This window comes from Aulonocara sp. 'chitande type north' Nkhata Bay, linkage group LG15 (assembly GCF_057382095.1).
Source record: "Aulonocara sp. 'chitande type north' Nkhata Bay isolate Kocher_YH1m ecotype deep benthic linkage group LG15, A_spYH_male_GT1.1, whole genome shotgun sequence".
In the NCBI taxonomy this organism is placed as follows: Eukaryota; Metazoa; Chordata; class Actinopteri; order Cichliformes; family Cichlidae; genus Aulonocara; species Aulonocara sp. 'chitande type north' Nkhata Bay.
Genome location: NC_141358.1, coordinates 2,983,929 through 3,005,320, shown reverse-complemented (window position 1 = coordinate 3,005,320; position 21,392 = coordinate 2,983,929). Strand labels below are relative to the sequence as shown.

The 21,392-nt window shown below is 43.1% G+C and overlaps 1 protein-coding gene across 7 annotated transcripts in view; it reads left to right on the top strand.

Annotated features, from left to right (window-relative positions):
* nrxn3b (neurexin 3b) overlaps nucleotides 1-21,392 on the top strand; it is a 323,392-nt gene that overhangs the window by 277,724 nt on the left and 24,276 nt on the right. For 6 of the 7 annotated variants that reach the window (XR_015125118.1, XR_015125117.1, XM_086264903.1 and 3 more), the window contains 2 exons: nucleotides 5,099-5,188; nucleotides 6,776-7,086. Coding sequence is in view for 5 of the 7 variants with exons in the window: in XM_086264903.1 (XP_086121029.1) it covers nucleotides 5,099-5,188; nucleotides 6,776-7,086 (401 nt within the window). In the remaining 2 variants the exon portion in view is untranslated. The remainder of the gene's footprint in view (nucleotides 1-5,098; nucleotides 5,189-6,775; nucleotides 7,087-21,392) is intronic. The other variant, XM_086264905.1, reaches the window with a different exon arrangement.

The window sequence follows — 21,392 nt, the reverse complement described above, 5'->3', positions numbered from 1 at the left end:
AGGGTTCCCTTTGCAGTAAGATTAAACACAGGCAGTGAAGCTAATTCTGACACGCGGCTGAAGAACAGGAACATTTTATTAAATAACTGAATGAATTATGCAAACTGCTACACACTGTCTGATTGTCTGTTTGTTTTTCTGCAGTGTTACTGGGCTCTCCTCTCAGCTTAGTTCTCCTTTGTTCCCGTCTCATTATTTAGCATTCAGTGCTACCATAGCTGACAGCCAAAAATATAATAAATAAATAGTTTCAATAATTTAAACTGTCTTTTCTTCCATTTCTGCTGAGGTCTGCTCAAAACATGGAAGGCAGTGCACGCTGTACAGAGAGATAGGATGGATAACCTTAGTGTCAAGCTGAGCGTGCCCAGTACACAAGCGCTCAGAACTTGATATTGTCAGTATCAAAGGTGACTTAAACAAAACTGCTTTCACTGATAAAAAAAATCCACACTTTAATGCAACCTGTGTTAAGAAACAAGACGGAAAAGAACTTGTGCACTTCACAGCCCCATTCTTCTCTATAACAGTACACCCGCTCTGATCCCACACTGGAGCGTTTCCACGAGGCTTCGGCAGCTTACGCGCGCGCGTGTTTGCGTGTGGGCGTCGAATGTATGCGTTGACTGCTTTTGTCTTCCTTTCTCTAATTATTCTCCCCCTCTAACAGTGCCCTCTCAGATCTCTGTTCTGTTTTTGTCCTCAAATTCCTTTTTATCCGTGTTTCTCCGCCTTTTTCGAGTCGGTGCTCATCGTGGCTACGCATCTTTCTCGCAGTCCTGTGTACTTGTGTGACAACCCACATTACTGCAGGGACTTGTCTTTGTCTAGTGAGAGGCTTCCAATTTCCTTATATAACACTCCGAATCCCTGCACTCTTTGATTTCGGATTACATGATCTCTTTTTTTATTTGCGTGAGTTCGAATCTTTGAATCAAAGAATTATTAGACCGAGCCAGGCGGAGATTGTGCATCGCACGTTGCCTCGAGCTGGCTGAGGTCCAGGCGTTGTCTCAGATGAATGACCATTGGCCTAACTACTCTGCTAGTGCCTTGGGGAAAGTATGTCCGTGTGCGTGCGTGCGTGTTTGTGTGTGGTCCATCATTTGTGATGGGTACAAGGGGGTTGGTCATAGCCAGAACAGCCTTGTGTTCATTTTCAGACACACGAACGCTCGAAAACACGATTACTTTCATCCACACGCTGATGCGCACAATGTTGCGACTCCCACAACCTGAAACAGACACAATGAGTTGCACGGTTTCAAAATATCTGCCAATCTTTGACTTGAAATACAGACAAAACAATTCCTCAGGAGCGAGATAAATCCCCACGCGTCCCTGGGGCCAAACATGATTAGCCCTATCTGAGACACAATCTTTGTCGCTCTCACAACTCAGACTAAGCCGAGTGTACAAGCCGCCAATCTAATTCATCTTTTCAGCACCATAAATTTCCGAGCGACCTGATAAATGATGAATTTACTCCCTGGCTTCGTCTGACGCCCGAGAGAGAATGGAAGGAAGATCGGGGGCAGGCGTGCAGGAGAAAAAGAAGGGACGTGGGTGAATAGAAAAGAAGTGCAACCGGTGAAGGAATACAGAAGCGTTTAATGGAATACGTCGACAAAAAGTGAGAAAGAGCTGACATGTAGACGGGCACAGAAGAAGAGAAAGTGAGTGAAAAGTAGATAAATTGTGGCTGCAGCTGTAGAGGCCGGATTCAGCCAAGAAGAGCAAAGAGAGCTGATTGCTGAGTCTGGGAGACGGAGAATAGCGGGAGCAGATGAAGGAGCTGGAATATCGCTGGATGGACAGTGTGCCGAAGAGAACGAGAGAATGGAAAAAAGCTTGAGTGCACGGATGAATAACCAGGGAGCGAGGAGGAGAAACAGAGATGAAAGTCAGGTGTAGATGGGAAAGAAGGTGGCTTGTGCGAGATATTTATTACCAGGGGGCTGCGGTGGCGAGCTGTGGAGTTGAGCTGTGGAATGATGATTTCTGGACAGGGCCACACTATATCAAATGTACTCATCATCCCCAAATAGAGAGAATGCCAGGAGCCTGTCACGGTGGCCATTTTCACAGTTTTGATGCGCTCTCAGCACTGGCCCTGTGATGGAACCCCGGTGAGATTAGTCTGGCAACCAACTGCAGAGAACGAAGCAACCGACCAGCAGACGACTGTCACCGTGCCAGTGTTTGTGTTGACTGAATGGCTGCCACCAAAGGGAAAAAACCGAGACACTGTTTTGGCTAGGAGGAAAAAAACAGTGATGACATGCAGCGGGGCCGAAGTAAAAGCCGGCAACGTGCGCATAAGCTCGCAGCAAAATAATATAATAATGATAAACATACGTAAATATTTATATTCACCTGGTCTTCTCTATAAGGGCTGTGTGGTGTTATCACACTTTACCTTTTAAGGCCCTGCAGAAACACAGAGAGAAGAGACGGACGACAAACTCACCCATGAGGCGGCCTTCCTGTACAAGCAAAATGAAAGTGTCCTGGTTGGGTTAGCTTTCGACTGACTAATACCAAAACCAAAGCAAACATAGCTAAGTTAGCTTGAGTTAAGGTTGGCAAATTTAAGGTAAGATTCCTGGAAGATCAGCTGATCACAGAGCTGCTGCTGCCTCTGCAAGCCCTTTTGTAACCCATTTCCAAAGTAGCTCCACCTTCGCTGCCATTATATTATGCTGCTATCCTGTATATATTGTACATACTATTGTTTGAGTACTTACGATTGTTTTTTTTGTACTTTTTATATTTTACATTTATATTTATTATTGAAACTTGCACCAAGGGAGTGGCACTCCAATTTCGTTGTACTCTGTACAATGACAATAAAGGCTATTCTATTCTATTCTATTCTATACCTGTCCGTACTGATGGGTGTTTGTTTCTCGCCCTACAAATATACAGTTTTTCTTTTGCTTGTTTTCATTATGGACGTTGACTGAAAATGAAACCGGTTCTCTGGCTTTAAAGAACATCAGACATATTATAATGTCAGATTGCTCATTCGTCTCTCTCCTCAGTGCACTGGCAGGAAATATCTGTCCACTATGTTTAGGGGGAAAAACTGAAACCCTTAGTAGACTGACTTTTTAATAAACAGTAGTGCTTTTATTGGCAAGGTCATCCATTCTGAAGTCACCTCTAGAAATTGAATATCAAATTGACAAACTAGAGAGAATTTTCTCATTAGTTGCACAATTAGCTGGTGGTGTATTCATTACGTGGGGACTGTCACCTCATTAATCACCTAGAACAATGTAAGAGCTATACCTGAGACCACGCCATTAGCAATGCACAGCAAACTTACAGCTTCTTCTCCGTCTTCCTCTCAGTCTCGTGATTCCACTTCGTCTAAAGGACGACGTGAGGCTACGTTTGAGACTTTATGGAAAAGACAAAGCAGAAAGAATGCGAAGAGATTATTTGTCGATGGCACTCATCCACCCTCCCCCCGTGTTTCCCGGCTCGCTCGATCAAACTCCAAACCTTTTCCGAGCGTCCTCTGATTTCAAACACGAACATCTTGCCTCCCTCTGTGGCCCTTGTCCAGAGGAGAGTGTATTTGGCTGCCACCTGAAACCTGCTTGAGATCAAAGGAATGGGGAGGGAGTCCTGCTAGTAGCTGATTAACCTGCTGGCACACTGCAGAAACATTCGTTTAGCTCCTTGAGCTCCCTTGCAGCCATATCTACACTCCATCCCAGCTGGCTGTAAACTGAGCACTTGGATGTTTTTTTTCTGTGAAAGGTAGCAAAGAACGCAAGGAAGACAGAAAAGAGAGAGGGAAGGGAAACTGGTACGAGCTCACGGTTTTATGCAGTTGTGACGCGTTCGCGCGTAATGTTATGGAAGTTTAGTCAGCAGGTCAGAGCAGTGGTGACTTACACCGAATGTAGCTTATTGCCAAACCAAGAAAGAAAATGAAATACAACCCGGGCGGGTGTCAGAACGAGGGCGTGAATGTAAGCACGTTCAAAAGCTCCAAACTAAACACACTGGCAGGTGAAGCTTTGCCCTTTCAGTTGTATTATACTGTAAATGAGTCAGTGCCAGTGCCTTTCTTCTTTCTTCCTCCAAATCCCTTTCCTTCTGGATACTGAGTGACATCACACTGCCATTCGTCTCTTTTGTTAGACCTCAAAATGTTTGAAGACGGACTTGTACGTCTCCATTCTCGCTGTCGACAGATCCGCGGCACCTTTCAAAGGGAGAGGATCCCTGTTTGTCAGACAAAATGTTGCATCCCGGCACATTCACAAAGGAAATTTGTAAATGATGCCAGAAATACTCAGTACAGGCTCCAGATTCCCTGCATAAGTGAGGCTATTATTATTACACTACTGTTATATACCTCCAGCCCAACAGGAACATTCCCAGAAGAGGTGGTTGCGTTCTTTTGGTGTTTCTTTGAACCCAAAAAGCCTCCCACTATGTCAGTAATGATCTCATTTGTATGCATTGTCCTCTTCAAATCTGTGTCACTGTGGGACTACCCCCCCCAAACAGGTCTGCTGTGCTTCAAATTACCACCTCCTCATCTAACATTGCCTCCTTTTCCCCTCAAAAGCTGCTACACACTCATTCCCTCCAAGTAGCTACCCCACCAAATCGTTCCTTGGCCCTTGAAATGTGAAAGCAGGTGGTGTCCAGTGGGAGAATTAGTGCACATAAATTACCTCCAATTTGCTTCAGAGAAAGGCGCTTTATGCATGTCTGCCTTTTTAACCACTTGATCTCCTTCCTTTTGTCTCTATTATGTAAAATGATGTAGATGTGATGCATTTCCTGTGTTTTGACTTCTTCTTGCAGGATTTTTCTTTCCCTACAGTTTGTTTTTCCTCATTGCTGCTGTGTGTGGAGTGTGCTGTATAAATATGAGTTTTAAAAAATTTCCACTAAAGTAACGCTACTTTGGGGTAAAAGAAATATACATATATATTCATATATATCATAAAGCTTTTATAAATATTTCTAAACAAAGATAAAACTCTTCATAAACCACTGTATAAATGTGTGATGTCTGTTGCTGTTGCCAACTGTTTGAAGCTGTTTGTTAAACTTTCAAACTTTAAAGGCAACAGCGACATTGAGCGCTATCAAATGGCAAATAAGAAAATCCCGTTCAAATATACCCGGCCAGTAGAAGATTGGCTTCAGGACAAAGGTAAATCTTTATCGAACTTCTAGAATGTTCTTTATTTTCTGTCATTTCATCGGCTTGTTCCCTTTCAACCTCTGAGAATGAATAACCATCCCTTAAACCCTTTAAAAAAACCAGTAAACCAAAGCAATTTGTTTTATTTTGTTTGTGTTTTTAGCCTTTTCGTCCTTTCCCTTTGGTTCAGTTTTTATGATGCTTTTTTTATTATTTCTTGTCCCTTTTTCTGTCATTGTCATCTTTAAAAAAAAAAAAGTTGAACCATGGTGTCTAGTTAAAGGGACTGGGAAGTGATTTTGTAAACAGTGCAACAACAAGATATGAAATATCAAGTGCTGCTAATCTTTTGTGCAAAATTGACTAGGCGGAGGCATTATGCATTATTATCTATGCCGCAACAGTCGGCCGATTGTTTTGAGAGGAGAATTAACTCCCTTGGCTCAAATCCTCTGCAATGTTTGAGAACAAATTAATCAGTGGGCATATCCCCCTGAAAACTTTCCAAACAGCAGGTGCCTCTCCCTGCTGTAATTCATCTGATTGTACTTAAACACATCAAACACAATAAAATTCTCACTTGTTTGGCGATGGAGAGCTAATTGGAGCCTTTTTGACGGCAAAGCGTCACAGCGCGCCTGCCAAGGTGCACTGTGCCCTGATAGAGCTGTGCTTTTTTTCTTTTCCAGTCGTTAGATTAAAACCAGCACCTTGTTCGTATTGAACATTTTGTGGGGATTTTCCCAGAAAAAGAAGAAGTCTGTTTCCCCCTTTGTTTTTTCTGGTGCTTAATCCATCATAAAAATATCATAAACTGCTTTTAAAATTCATTGCACATAAACATCAGCATAACTTCATCATAAAGTCCCTTTAACAACTGTAAAACAAGGCAGGTTTGGAAAAAAAATCCCATTACCGCTACATGCATGACTCCACACGTGCTATTTCATTTTTCTGTGATATGAACGTTGCCCCTGCCATTTCATACCTAATGTATTATGTATTACATAACAAACAAATGTAGCGGGCTTGCGGTGTTATGTGTCTGTAAATTATACAATGGAGATTTTTAATTATGATTCCTGCATTGTGAAAGTTTGCTGTGCTTTTCTTTCATTGGGAATGCATGAGCAGTGTGTTTTGATAATGATATTTGGGCTTCTCCTAATGAAAATCACATGAATTGTAGCAACTGGGCATTGCACATTATTCCCCATATACATGCTGTACTTATTGCTCGAGACCCTTTTGTCCACAGAATAACAACAAAGCTGTGGAAAGTGTTACAACACTGCTGCTGCTGTGACAAGTGTATCTGTTTCAGCTCTAGCAGCAGTTTGAAATCTACTTATTGTACAAAATGTGCTCAGCAGTAGGTAAAAAGTAGGGCAGCTGTAGATACTTTTTTCAGTACAAAGCCAGGTTGCGTCATCATTACAGTTTGAAAACCATCTGCAACTTCTTTTAATCAGGGAAACAAGACATTTCATCAAACGTTCTCTATCACCGCATCTGTCTTGCAATGAAAGTTTAATGTTATTGTTACATTAGATTATCATCTCTTAAGCTTATCAACGCTTTTCCCTCCCGCGCCAGGCCGGCAGTTGACGATCTTCAACACCCAGGCCACTATCTCTATCGGTGGAAACGACCGGAAGCGGCCCTACCAGGGCCAGCTCTCCGGCCTCTACTACAATGGCCTCAAAGTCCTCAACATGGCCGCCGAGGGCCACATTAACATCAAGGTGAACGGCAGCGTGCGGCTGGTGGGCGACGTCCCCACTAGCCGGGGCGCGGCGCGCACCACCACCTCGGTACCGCCAGAGATGTCCACCACCTTTATAGAGACTACCACCACCTTGTCTACCACAACCACCCGCAAACAGCGCTCACCACCCACTATCCAGGTAAGGGAGAGGGTGTATGTGGTGATGTTTCCAGCAGAACTGTTTGTTACCTGTAGACATTCTAGTGATTTATGGAAATTTGAAAAAGCTGCGTAGAGATCTTCAAGAACTCTGCACATGGTTAGAGTTTTCCCATTCCCACGCTGTCACTGGTGTTGTCCTGTCAAAGGAGCTGGTGTTGCACAAGGTTGCTCAAGGCTTCTCACAAAGAACCCGTCAAGACATCTTTTTGTGCCAGTGATGACTTAAAGGGTGTATTTCAGCCTAAACTATGATCTTCTATCTAACCTAACCAAGTAGTTTTTGGTGCTTTCGACCAATAAATCTTGAAGCTGACCTTGAAGATTTAGTATTTAGTATTTATTTATTTATTGTCATTGTCAAGAACAATGAAATTGCGTTTGGGGCTTCCATACAACCCAAAAAAAAGAAGAAAATAATAAATACCCCTTAAAACCCAAGTGTACATATTTAACCCAGTGTGACTCCAATGCAATAAGACAATCCTTAGCAATAATGTTCGTAGAAATTCAGACAAAGACCTGAGAAACATGACAAAATACAACAATGCAACCCGTTCAATATTATTGTACTGTGAGATATGATATCAGATATGATAGTTATCTATTTAAGAAAGAGGGGGGGGCAGGAGGGGGAAGAGAATAAAGATATGATGCACCAATGCAGACCAGTTCATTGCTATTAAGAAGTTGGATATGGTTATTGTCCGTGAGAGGGGGGCAGAGAGTTCAGGAGCCTCACAGCCTGTGGATACAGGCTGTTGGCCAGTCTGGATGTTCTGGCCTGTATAGACCTGTACCTTCTCCCTGAGGGCAGCAGATGGAAAAGGTGGCGCGCAGGGTGATGTTGGTCCCGCAGGATACTGTGCACCCTCCTCAGACAGCGAGTGGGGAAGATATTACTGATCTCTGGCAGACTTGTTCCAATAATTCTGCCAGCTTCTTTCACCACCCGCTGGAGTGCTTGCTGATCTTGGAAAGTCAACGTGACTCCGCTCTACCTCCCTGCAAAGTTCATTCAAAACTTTTTGAGCTATCGTCTTTACAGACAGACACGCACGCATGCTACCAAAGACCAAACTTCCTTGACAGAGGTACTGAATAAAAGAAATGACAAATGAATAAGGGAATGAAAACAAAGACCAAACCTGAACCACCTTATCTTGGATTTCAATCTCGAGATTAACTCCAGTTCTGGCCCTGCAATATCCAAATGTAGATTTTGTCCCTGTTATAAAAAATGACTCTTCTAGCATCTAGTACTTAACAATCAATCAATCAATCAATCAATCTTTATTTATAAAGCACTTTTCATACAGAAATGCTTTACATGGTTAAAAGCAGCCCTCCCCATCCCGCCCTCCAATTTACTCCCCACACTCTCATTAACATAAGCCGTCATGGATACATACACACAAATTCTCTCTCGAAAAATGATTTAAGTCACTCTTAAAATAATATTTTGTTCAAGTCAGCTAATGCAGTACATGCAATAATCGTGCACCGCTGTAATTAGAGAGCTTTAAAGGTTCTGGAGTTGATTACCTAGCCAAATAAGGTTCAAGTCTTATTGCTACATAAGCTGAGCAAACAGTCTTTAGAGTGGCCTCTCCGGACATGAGAGTGGTGTTGATTTTCTCATTTAACTGTCAGCAAGAAAGTGACAAAGCCTACTGTGTTTCCCACCGTGTCAAACTAATGCTAGGAATCTTACACCGTTGGACACATGTGGCACAGGTGTCTGTGGGTTCAGTGTTTCCGATATGACCAGAGCTAAAAATGTGACAAAAAATGTCCCTTTTCTGCACTTAACAGCGTTTCTGTGTCTTCTTTGTGACTTTGCATGGATGGATTGTAGGTTTGTTTCTCTCCTCGATCAGTCAAGGTCAGGATACTGTATCTCTCATCCTATGAAGGATTGAATGCCGCTGTTCACTGAGGCGTGCAAAGCCGGCCTCGCCGCCGCTCCCTTTCTCTACCTGTCTCTCCCTTTTCTCCTTTTTCCGTCTCTCACTGTCACTCATCCTATTCCGGCCTGACGGAGGCCTTTCTCCCAATACGTCCTGACCAAGCCAATGATTGTCACTACTGTGCCAAGAAAGTAATCACCGAGCCAGTCCTTTGACGCGCACAGGACAAATTGAACCATTCATTGTCCACATTAAAGCAGTAAGTCTCCCTCGAGGGTGAGATGGAGTTGGGGTTGCTTGTTGTATGACAGACAGGGACCACTGTTATCAGCCTCTTCACCTCAACGACAGATAGCTTGCCTTGCAGCGATGATGGCCCTTCGAGTCGGTGCTGTCACTTGTACGTCTGTATCAGAGCGGTGTGGAGGAGGCCACTGCGAGGGAGTCCTGTGATTGGGACTGACATAGCCTTCATATGTGAGGTTTGAAGATCTGGAACAAAGGCAAAGCAGTACATACTCATTCTGGCTGTGTGGCATCGGTAATCTGCAATGATGCCCGAGCTGAGATACGTTACAGCACCGTGTCTGGCACCATCAACAAGGTCACATCAGATAAGAAGTAACGTGGCTTCGCTGGGAAAATGGCATTTTGTGTCACAGGCTATTAATATCAAAGGAAGTCAATAAAGTGTGTGTTTTGAAAGAGCTTTTATACAAAGCACTCTCCTTTTCAAGGTGAAATGATGAACCGATACCTCTTTAGTCAATAACCAGGATGCAGCTGTCGGATACCAGATGATGCACTTTGCTTCCTTAAGATTATAATATTTGTAGGGTTTTTTTAGGAGGTTTTTTGCCCTCACTAACTTTTCACTTTATTTTTGTATTCCTTCTGAGAGCACACCTTGTTCATTCGTCTTCCACAAGCTCCCAATGCAGGGCCTGCTTTGATTCATGCTGCCATGTCACAGAATTTCATTTGCCAAGGCCTTTAATTTTACAGTTCCCTAGCTGGTTGTCAAATACCGTAGTGTGAGAGGTAAGGAGAGGACCTGTACCAGTTTGGCAGATTTCTCCACCCCTCTGGGTAGTATAGGGGAGTTGAGGGATTTGAGCTATCAGTAGTGATGTACTGCAGTGCTGAAAGAAAGCTATAGGCAGCTGGACCAGAACATGTGTGCAGGAGCTTGAGAAGTGTGAAGGCTAAAATGTGTTTTCTTTTGTATCTGGTGTGTTCTCACACATCTGTGTTTTGTCCATTTTACCAACACTGCCTGTTTCTTTGTCTGAGGTGAGAAGGGCGAATCCCCCTGACAGCTCAGGATCAGCAGAACGAGCGACGGGGGTGGGACGCGGAGGGAACCAATCTCACGGTTAATTAATGATAGCTCCGCGGGGACATAACGACACGACGGACATGTTTCGCTCGCTCTCTGTCACTGTGTTATGTGATTTCACTTAATCTCAGCTCCAATTATGTTTACGCGTAATGTTCTCCGTTTCGGAAAATATATTGGGAATTTTACATTTTAAATGAAAAGAAGGAAAGGTTTATCATTTAAAGCTTAAGTATTCATATAATTTCCTGAGTAGCAGTTACATCTCCAGTACATAATCCGGTTGTTCAGTCTGACGTCACTAGCTGTGTCTGGGCCTAAACTCCGCTGCAGGTCCATATATCAAACGATCACTATGGCATTACTGAGAGTTGAAAAACTGTCTAAAGTCTTTCATCTTTAATAAAATGATCAGCGTTCTGCTCTACCAGGTGTAACAATTGAGTTTAACATCCAGGCATCCATGAAAACGGAATTTATGACATTTAATGGAGTTAGAAGTTAGCAGGAAGTTAGCTCGCTAGCTTCTATCTAAATACAATATAGCATGTCCTGACTGCGGGGTTTTGGAAACAAATTAAAACGTACAGCTCTGCTATCACTTCCAGCATAAATGAAGACAGGAAACTAAACAGCAGTGACGTTTGTAGGGTTACTGAAGTTGGGCTAGCTGGTATATAACGATGTGCTACGTGACCGCTAGCGACACAGCTATGTTAGCATAATATAAACAAGCTAACTTTTTTTCCACTCGATAAAAGTTAGCGTGAGTGTTCTCGGTGGTCAGGAACAAATGTAATCGCATGGCAGGATGCTGTAAAAGGACCAAACTTCAGCCAGAAGAACAACTGAGATAATCCATCCACAATACGAGGTTAGTCATTCATAAACTGCAGCATGGGCTGGGCTGTAGTTACATCCTAAGGTTTTAAAAACTGAGCTTAAATAAATGATTAGTGGTAATAAAAGCCGAGGGAGGTCAACAGGGATCACTGACTGTTTTAGGAGCTTTTTGAGATCAAATAGAAGAAAATACAAAACATTAAACATGTTAACAACACAAAAGCCATATTAAACGCAGACTACTTTAGACCCGGAAGTAGGATTCGTCACGTCATCACTTAACAATCGGATAATGGTGGGACTCTCCACCATTTGACCGTAGAACTGAAGAAGCTTCTTGGATGAGAGGTGAAACATCTTCAAGCAACCTAAAGAAGTCCAGACGCTTTTCTTTCCAAGCTCCTTGGACCCTCCTGTCTCCTTCCAGCACATTGTGTACAACATAAAAATAGGAAATGAACATTCAGGTGGTGATGTCTATAGTTTTCTCTACAGCACCTTTATACATCACAATTTGTTCCTCGTTGCCTTGTTAGGAACGGTCTACGAATGCAAACATCAAATATTAACTACATAATGTCTTGTTTACACGATCCTGCTACACTGTTTACGTTAGGCAACAGTGTGCCCCTCCTACTGTTATCTTCAACTTGTCCTCTTAAAATAAAAAGTAGTAGCCTGCTGCGTGAAAGTCCGATACAAGGATGCTAGCTGGTTTCTCATTAATGAAGAACACCAGTTTTACACATGAGGTCATGGTTGCTGGAAGTTGTTAGGTACTGCTTCTACATCTGCAGCTCCAGATGGAGCGTCTCAAAATTGAAAACTTTGAGCGGCACTATCATCTGGGAGTGTGACTTCAGAATGAAGTGAGTTTAGCAGGCTTCCACGGCACGCTGCCAGTCTGTGCTTGAGTGTAGTGGCCCAAAGTTACATTAGCCACGACTTACATTAGCACCGTGTGTGTGCATCAGAGTTTTTTGAGTTTGGCTTCATGCTAGGTTTGGGGGAGAGTTGTATAGTGTTATGAGATACTGTGGACAGAACATATGAAGCTGGGCATAAGAATGATTCTCCATGATGCAAGTTCTTCATGGCCAGTTCTTTCTTAAAAGGGGTTAGACATCTCTCACTTACATTTGCTGGTAATCTAGAATATTCCCGATGCAGAATCGCAAAACAAACACACAGAGGCACAGTTTAAGGCTTTACCAAAGTCCTTCAGCTCTGCCGAATTTTGTTGGACCAAAGAATACATTTCACGCTTGCCGATTTAATGCGGATAGTCGTTTTGGGAATACTCATTAATGCAAGGTTCTCTATCATGGGAGATCAACTTCTCTCGTTCCCAATTAACTCACGCTGCCGGCGTGAGATGTTTGGGAACAATTAGGATGGGAGGCTGCAATCTACAGTACCATGAGGGAAAACGGCTGAGGGAGAGAGACTGAGAGTGATTTGCATTGTTGCCGTGTTCTAGAAATTGCTCCCGTCCATCATCTTCAACAGGCTCGATGCTCAGGAGACGAGAAAATGAGAGGTAAATTGTTTGTCGTTTAATTGGGCTTTTTTCTGCTGAGATGCAGCAGTTGTTGCTATATTGATGCGTTTAGATACGCACGCCACAATTATAGTGACGCTGCGTTGAATGACACAGATTCTGATGTTTTCTGATTCATTTTGGTGTTTTGGTGGAGCCTTAAACAGAAGACAGAAATCCATACAGCACAGGTCACGAGCCAGATCCACCTCACACTGTTGCTGGGTACAGTTTTGCTCGCTAAGCTCCATCGCAACATTTCCTCACCGCTCTCCTCAAATTGCTTCCATCTCTCTGTCGATAAACTACATCAGGGATGTTGCTGAACACCTGGGGTTATATGATAATCACTGATTTATTCTCTCTTCAAGCGGTGGGGAGGAAGACGCTGCGTGGCGTGCTGGTGTCTCCACATGGTAGCCCGCTAGATGATGTTTGATGAGCGTGTTCATCTGCTCATGTGTGAGAGCAGCGCAGGTGTGAGCACGAGCAGGCAGGCGCGCTCCACTTCTCCGGTCAGTCTCTGTGATCACCTTCCCACACTTGCCAGTAATTGTGTAAAGGTCAGACTTGTAGGCAGGTGTTCCTAGGATTTCTTTCTTTATTCCTTCTCTTCCTTTCCAATTTTTTTTCTTTGTCGGTATCTCTGGCTACTCTGCACAGCACCGCAGCTCACTGTGTATTCTTGGAGATGAATGCTGGAGGTCCGCTTGTTGCTCGGTGTAGGTCCAATTAGGAGACAGCAGACTGATGGGGATCATGCTGGCGCGTGTGGCTTCATTAAGGCAGGCACACACTGACACTTATACACAGACCCACACTCAGAGAGTTTGTACAAGGATCTCTTAATCTTTGTCTCTCACATTTCCAGCGTGCACAAGCAAATTAAGCTGCTGTAATTTGCATAAGTCTGTGCACACATATAAAAAACATCACTCAGGCCTGCTGTGGCCACATCCACTGTCAAAACACTGAAGCAAAGCTGTCAAAGATTTTTCATCATGTGCCACCAAATATGCCCCCCTACCACCAACATGACCACCTCATTTCAGCACTGTCATGGACTGTCGTCTTTTCTGTCACCGGAATTTGTTTCCAACATGCGGCTGTAATTCCCTCGGTGCTTGTCACCTACATAAGACTGTTTCTATTAGATCTCTCTGTGTGAATATATTTGTTTTATGTCCACAGATCTTGTGTTTCTTTTTCTTTTGTCTCTTTGTGAGCAAGTGTGTGTGTATGTTTGCATTCAAGGTAGTTTGTCTCTCAGTGTGTGAGAACCAGCAGCTAGCTCCAGGGGTTTTGGACCATGGGAGGCTTTGTAATGGATGTCCCCCATGCCTCATAACACATCTTATCTGGATCCCCCGGGAATGCGTGTGTGTGTGTGTGTGTGTGTGTGTGTGTGTGTGTGTGTGTGTGTGTGTGTGAACCTGTCTTGTCAGCCGCCACTGTCACAGCAGGGCACTCACACACCAAGAGGCAAACAAAAAAAAGAGACACATAGCAGCTACAAACACACACGTGTTGTGCAGTTTGTTTCTGCAGGACATCTAGCACATGCGCTGGCTGGTGTACGGGCTCACCGCATGCTGTGCTCCTCCGGAGATGGCTGACTGGTTAAAACATGATACACATGTCCAACTAAAAACTTTAACTTACAACTGAAGCAAGAATGTGACAAGAATGTGACAAGAATGTGACACCACCCAACTGAAACTGTTTCATGTTTATGAGGCCAAAGAAGCTTTCTTTTTACTGAGTGTGTGAATGTTAATGATCAAATACGCAAACCACTAGTCAACCATAGTGCTAATTTAAGCAGGCCATGATGTCAAGCTCAGCCACAGCTGCATAAGATCAACTGATCTTAGCTCAGCTGATAGCCGCCTGCACATCTGCACAATAAAACACTTGCGGCGTGTCTTATTTAAGCTGCTTTAGCCTGCCTATGTTGATATAATGCCATTGCTAACACATTGGGTTTGTACGGAAATAGATCCACAGTTTGAGACCAGAGAGGGGACACAGAACCCAGCTTTGGTTGGTTCATAAGCTAGCGTACTCCTGGTGCCAGTCCCAAACCTGGATAAATGGGAGGCTTTCATCACAAAGGGAATAGGGCGTAAAATTGGTGCCACATCAAACATGCAGATCTATCGGCTGTGGGGACAGTTTGGGAAATAAGGGAGAAGCTCAGAGGACCCAGCCTCCCAACCGCTGCTGCTCTTCTGTAAGTTGCTGTCCAGCCCACCTCCATGCCGGCTCCATTCATTCTGTTTCTGACTTAATCAGAGTCATATCTGTCATAACTGATTCGGGGTCCAACCACTCTACTCTTGCTTTCCTCACAGGCACGTGGGGACAGTCTTCTTTAGTCTATGTTTGTCCTGACAGATAACTTTAACCAATCGTTTTAGGCAAAGGATGATCGGTTACAGATGCCTGAGTCATCTTGAATAGTTATTCCAAGCATAACATCACAAATCCATATTCTCCTTCTTATTACGGTCATCTCTCCCAGCGTGCTTGAATGGTCACGATGGAGCACTCGATATTAAATCCTGCTTTTTAAACCCTTTTTTTAAAACTGCGAGGTTGCTGTGAGATCCCACGCTGCACTCTTTGTGGCTTTTAATTAACTTTTTCTCAGCACAACAGTTCTGGGAACAAAACTATTCTAAAAGTTTAACTTTATATTCATGAAGGTCCCACTTTCCTGTTAAAACGCCGCCTTCTGTCTTTACAATAAGAAAGGTCAAAGAGATATTTTATTAAACACAAAACAGACACTGGTTATTGCATGTATTTTTTTTTAAGTGTTACTATAGCAACACCATTTTTTTTCAGGTGCAGTTAAGGCTTAAGTTACAGGCGTATTCACAGGCCTGGTAACTTTATTCCCAGGAATAAAGGATCTACACACACTGCTGCAGTGTGACTACATTTGCAGCCAGCCTGTGATACGCTCTGGAGTTTATGTCTGCGAACGACGGAGAGAGAGACTAGATGTATATACGCAGCACTGCTGTATCTGTGCGTGCAGATACCACCGTGTGTCTGTGAGCGGCAGTAGGATTTAATTAAATATGTATCACACAGACAAAGCCTTTGATGTTGCGGAGCAATAATGTGTTCTGTTTCATTGCTCAGCTGAGCTGTTAGCAAAGCCCAGCGATATTTCTCCTCTGTGACCACCGAGAGTCTGTGCAAAGTCCAACCAAACCTGTTGCTTTTAATAGTAGCGAGTCGGGGATAATTATAAGGACGGGTAGTCATCCTTACGTGTGTGCGAGCATGTATACGACACTGTGAGAGGGCTCCGACGTACAGAATATTTGGAGTAATTTCTCTGTTGGTTAGTGATTATGTTTCAACTTTCATCTTCAAAAACGGGGCAAAATCAAACGCTTAATTTGGTTTGTGCTCATTAAGTACTGAAACCAAAAGGGATCGCGGGCTAATACGGGACGTCATAAACTGCCGGCAACAGCCATTACATGATGCCTCCATTGATTTACAGCTGTGAAGTCATAAAAGCCTCTGACTTTGAAAAGTACTGTAATGAAATGAAAGAGGAGACCAAAATGTAGTCGACAAGACGAAAGAGCAAAGTCCCGCACCAGCTGCTCCACACCTTCTCAGCTGAAGGCGTCGTCCTACTTATTGAGTGTTTTCTTCCAGCTGATGAGGTCAGCTGAGTTTTTCTTATAAAGCTGAAAATACAAGCCTACCAAGCTTTAGCCAGTCATGCTTTGGGATGATATGAGACTCGTGAGACACCAGTACAGCTATAATGTTATAGAGGTCTTAAGCTGTTAAACTCACTGGTGTTTTGCACAGGATGAAACGGAAGTTGCAGATCACTGTGAAAAGCCTGGATTAAGAAGACTCATCCAGAATTAAATTTCTCAGTAATGTGATTAGATTTACTGCGAGCCTCGTTAAAATATGTATATTCATGATTTAATAAGACGGAGCCCAAGAGGACATCAAGACCGCATCAATACACAATGAAGGCAGAGACGTTAGAAGGATATTCTGCACAGCAGCAAGTGTTAAACTTAAAAATGCATGTGCGGAGAATAAAATTAGGCAAAAGAATGAAGCAACGCGCTTCCATTAAAAATGGCGAACATTTGGCGGCACTTGAAATTCCGACAGTGAACACAGAACTCGAGACAAGAATAGATGTTTGCTCCTCTTTTAAATGATCTCGCTGCAGAGCTGTCGTAATCACGTCATCCTGGATTCAAGCCCGGTGTGATTAATGTGGACTTAAAATGTACTAAATTAATTGATTGGCAACAAGTGCGATAACCAGTTTGGTAGCTGGAAAATGAAAAATGCAAAGTGGAGACTTTGTGTTGTGTTTCGGGGGTTTAACAGTAAATTTGCTGTTTTTGAGTTAATGATCAGAAAGAAATAAGAAGAGTGCTGCAACAGTCTTGATAAAACACAAGCAGCTGTTCCTCGAGGACATGGCCCGAGTTGTCATCGCAGAGCAGAGAACTCCGGTTGATCCATGTTTTAATAAACAGGCTTTTATTTTAAAATGAACCTCAGTACTTTCATTATTAACAAGCAGAGAGTCTTCTTTTTTCATTCATAAGCAGAAATAAATAAGTCAGCTTGGGTTCTGGGAAATGATGAACGCTGATGATGATGTGATGAGCATTGTTAGCAATTTTCTGGTATTTTATAAACCAGGCAGTCAACAAGTGGTCGTGGAATAACCGTCCAGATTCATAAAAACCTCAAGTAAAAACTCGTCAAGGAAATTTACTGCCTGGATGAGGTGAGCCTGAACCCTCCGTTAGCTACGCAGTAAAAGGCCTAGGCTGCTGGAGTTTCCCATGATGCACAGTGTTTCTCCTTCACTCTCTGTGTGCTTACACGTGCATTTAATCATTAGTTATTATTCACCTCTGGCTCTCTCCCACAGAGCGCCTCTTGTCCTGTCTCCCTCGCCCCTACGGGTCGCAGCAGATGGCTGCTCCTCCCCAGCCTGGTTCTGCTGCAAGTTTCTTCCTGTTAGAAGGGAGTTTTTCCTTCCCACTGTCACCGAGTATTTGCTCATAGGGGGTCTTCTCATAGTTGGGATGTTCCTCTGTATCATTGCAACATAAAGCACGTTGAGGCAGCTGCTGTTGTGATTTGGTGCTGTATAAATAAAATTGCTGAAATATTAAATTCAAGTCAACAGTGAGTGTCAGGGAATAACTGAGGGCTTAAATTAATTAACTTACTTTGAAAAAAGACAAAGTGATCTTGTTTTAACTGTGCATTATGCAACACAACCTGGTTTGAAGTTAGTTCTGTTGAGCGGTCCCAGTGTCTCGTGAACCTCGATAAAATGAAGCCTTTCCCATTTCTGTCCTGACTCCACTCACACACATGCACACACTCTCATCTTCTCCCAGCTTTTTTCTTCGGTCACAGCTTTCAGCGAAGCTCGACACCACATCCACACGAATTCCTCACTTCCACTTTGAACTGAGAACCACAATTGGTAACACAAACCGTAACTCTGACCCAAAATCGCTGCTACAATTTCACCTGAGTACGGCAGGGACTTGCATAGAGAGGAGAAATTTCTCCACGCATCCTGCCCGCTCACCTCAGATCTTCTGCCCCTTCCTCTCTCGTGCCCACCCTCTGCCTTCCGGCGGCTTTGTTTCTGCATTTGTCTGCATACATGCATGCGGGCGAGCGTGTTTGTCACAGGGCTTCCCTGATGACCTTGCGCGCTGCACCAGGGGGGTGATTAAGGATCGGGGCCAAAGACCATTTCCTTTTCATGGGAAGATGAATGACCCTGTTTGAAAGTGGCTGCCTATGGCCTCAGGGCAATTAGAGTTTGCTGTGAGCCAGCAACGCTCACTGCTCTGTGTACAAAGGCAGGTCCTTGAGAAAAAGAGAAATACTCGGCACATAACCCATTCTGCTGAAACCAGCCCGCCGCAGTAACGGGGAACAAATTAAATGAATTTTCTTTCCTTTTTTCCCTCTACCTTTCCAGCTGTTCCCCACCTCTGCTCTCCTCTTGCCTCCTATCCATTTCTCCATACACTTGGGAAGAAGAAAAAATGTGCTGACTGTAGGGGGGCACTAAGAAAGGCCCACCAAGGGTGCTCATTTGAAATATCAATATTAGATCTAGCAAACCATTTAGCATGTGACTTCTGTTCTCAGAGCTCATTTCACTGACGTTTGTAAACTATATTTTAGTGCTATTTGTTTTTGCTTTCCTTCTCCAGCAGTTTGATTACTAATGAAGACAAACTGATGGAATATCAGACCAGGTTCACCGCTGTGTGATATTTATAACATGCTTCTGTGCTGTGCTTTTTTTTCCTGGATAAAGCATCTTATCTGTCACAGAGCAGAAGCAAAAAGAGTTGTGGCAGACTATTGATAGGGATATGGCCTGGTGCCATTGATTCCCACTTGTAATACAAGCCTCTCCCTTGTCAGCCTGTCAAAGCCTAGATCGGACATGATAACGCACACATCGGGCAGCCGTCAATAGGCGAAGCTTCCACCGTCGAGATGACTATCTTGTTTTGGTACGAGGGCGATGGGAACCAGTGAGATAGAAGAGATAGCAGTTTGTGCGACCTGTGATTTCTGCCACTTTCTGAGCCACTTCTCTCATATATATCTCTCTCTATATATATATCTATATAGATATAGATATATAGATATATATAGTAGGGGTGCAACGATACACAAAATTCACGGTTCGGTTCGGTTCGATACTTTGGTGTCACGGTTCGATATTTTTTCGATACAAAAAAATGTTCATGCATTTTTAATTTGTCATTTATTAAAATTATAAATATATATTTTAACTCAAAAGTACAGTTTTTAAATTTAACCCTAACCCTTGTGCGTGTTTTTTATTTTGACAGCGAATGCGCACCTGCGGACCACTTATGTGCAGCCCTGGTTATTTAGCTCGTCATATTGCAGCCACAGAAATTATTTTGTCCATGAAACCATAAAGCTGCACTTTCTTTTTGCCTTATAGTCTGATTTGTCATAACTTCTCCGTTTTGTGGTAAGCTTTTCTTTGGCTGTCACTTCTTCACCCTGACCTGTCTTATTTGGCTCAGCAGAACTGAAATGCTTTTACACACGCACTCACATAATTTCAGCGAATCTCTGCGCGATCAACCTCTCACATGTTTAAGCTGCGGGAGATTTCACTTGTCATGTTTGCATAGTAAGCTAACGATTAATAAGACGATGTCAGAGGAATTGGTGCACAAATTATCATCACTCACAGATCAGTGCTGTCGCTCTCTATACACAGTTCGCACGATTGCAAAGTGAAAGCAAAAAAACAAGCGCAAATTCAAACGCGACTTCAATATGTCACATATTGACAGTGGCTCACCGATGCCAATGACATAATTACCCAGCTACATTTCTGAAAGAATGCAAAAGCATTGACATATATTTTTCCTACAATAGCCCGACGGGCAGGGCAGAGATAGATTTTGGTAGCCCGACTGAAAAAATCGCTAGCTCCGGGACGTCGGGCTAGCGATATTGCGAGCCCTGTATCTGATTGAGGAATCACTCATCTTTGGAAAAGAGAGTTTATTACAGAGAAATGTCTCTTTCCAAAATAAAAGCTATACTATCCGCTTCTTCTGGGCTATATTCTCAGCAGCATAAGGAGAATCATGTGCTAACAGCTGTCTAAATGACTCGGCTAAAGTTAGTAGCATGCTTGTTGTTTTTGTCTTTGCACTAGGATGATGTCGGTGTAAATGTGCAGTCATATTCGTTGTGTTCCCACTAGTGCTTTCAGGTTAATCTCGTTGAAATGACCTTAACGCCACAACACGGCAAATCTCCGTTAACGAGCTACCGCCGATTTGGAACTATTTTGGTTTTCATGTGACGTATGACCCTGAAGGTAAGCGAGTCATGGACTAAAGTAAAACAGTATGTTGGATGTGCCACGCAATGGTCAATTACATGGGTGGGAGCTAGTGTGTTAGCGCAGTTAGCTCGTTAACGTGTTGGCCGTCTAGCCCCACGCACGGGGCGATCCGCGGTAGGTCGTTAACGGAGATTTGCCGCGTTATGGCGTTAACGTCATTTCAGATTAACGCTGACAGCACTAGTGGGAACACAACGAATATGACTGCACATTTACAACGACATCATCCTAGTGCAAAGACAAGTGGAAGCAGACAAAAACAACAAGCACGCATGCTACAAACTTTACCCGAGTCATTTAGACAGCCGTTAGCATATGATTCTCCTTATGGGGACCTGATATGTTTAATATGCTGCTGAGAATATAGCCCAGAAGAAGCGTATAGTATAGCTTTTATTTTGAAAGAGCCATTTTTCTGTAATAAACTCTCTTTTCCAAAGATGAGGGATTCCTCGATCAGATAGATTAATTTTTTTTATTACTTTGTTGTTTCAGCAACATTAAATTTAAAAACTGTACTTTTGAGTTAAAATATATATTTATAATTTTAATAAATGACAAATTAAAAAGGCATGAACATTTTTTTTTTGTATCGAAAAAATATCGAACCGTGAATTTTGTGTATCGTTGCACCCCTAATGTATATGTATGTATCCAAGCTGACCATGGGGGGAAAAGAAACTGCTTTGAATTGTGT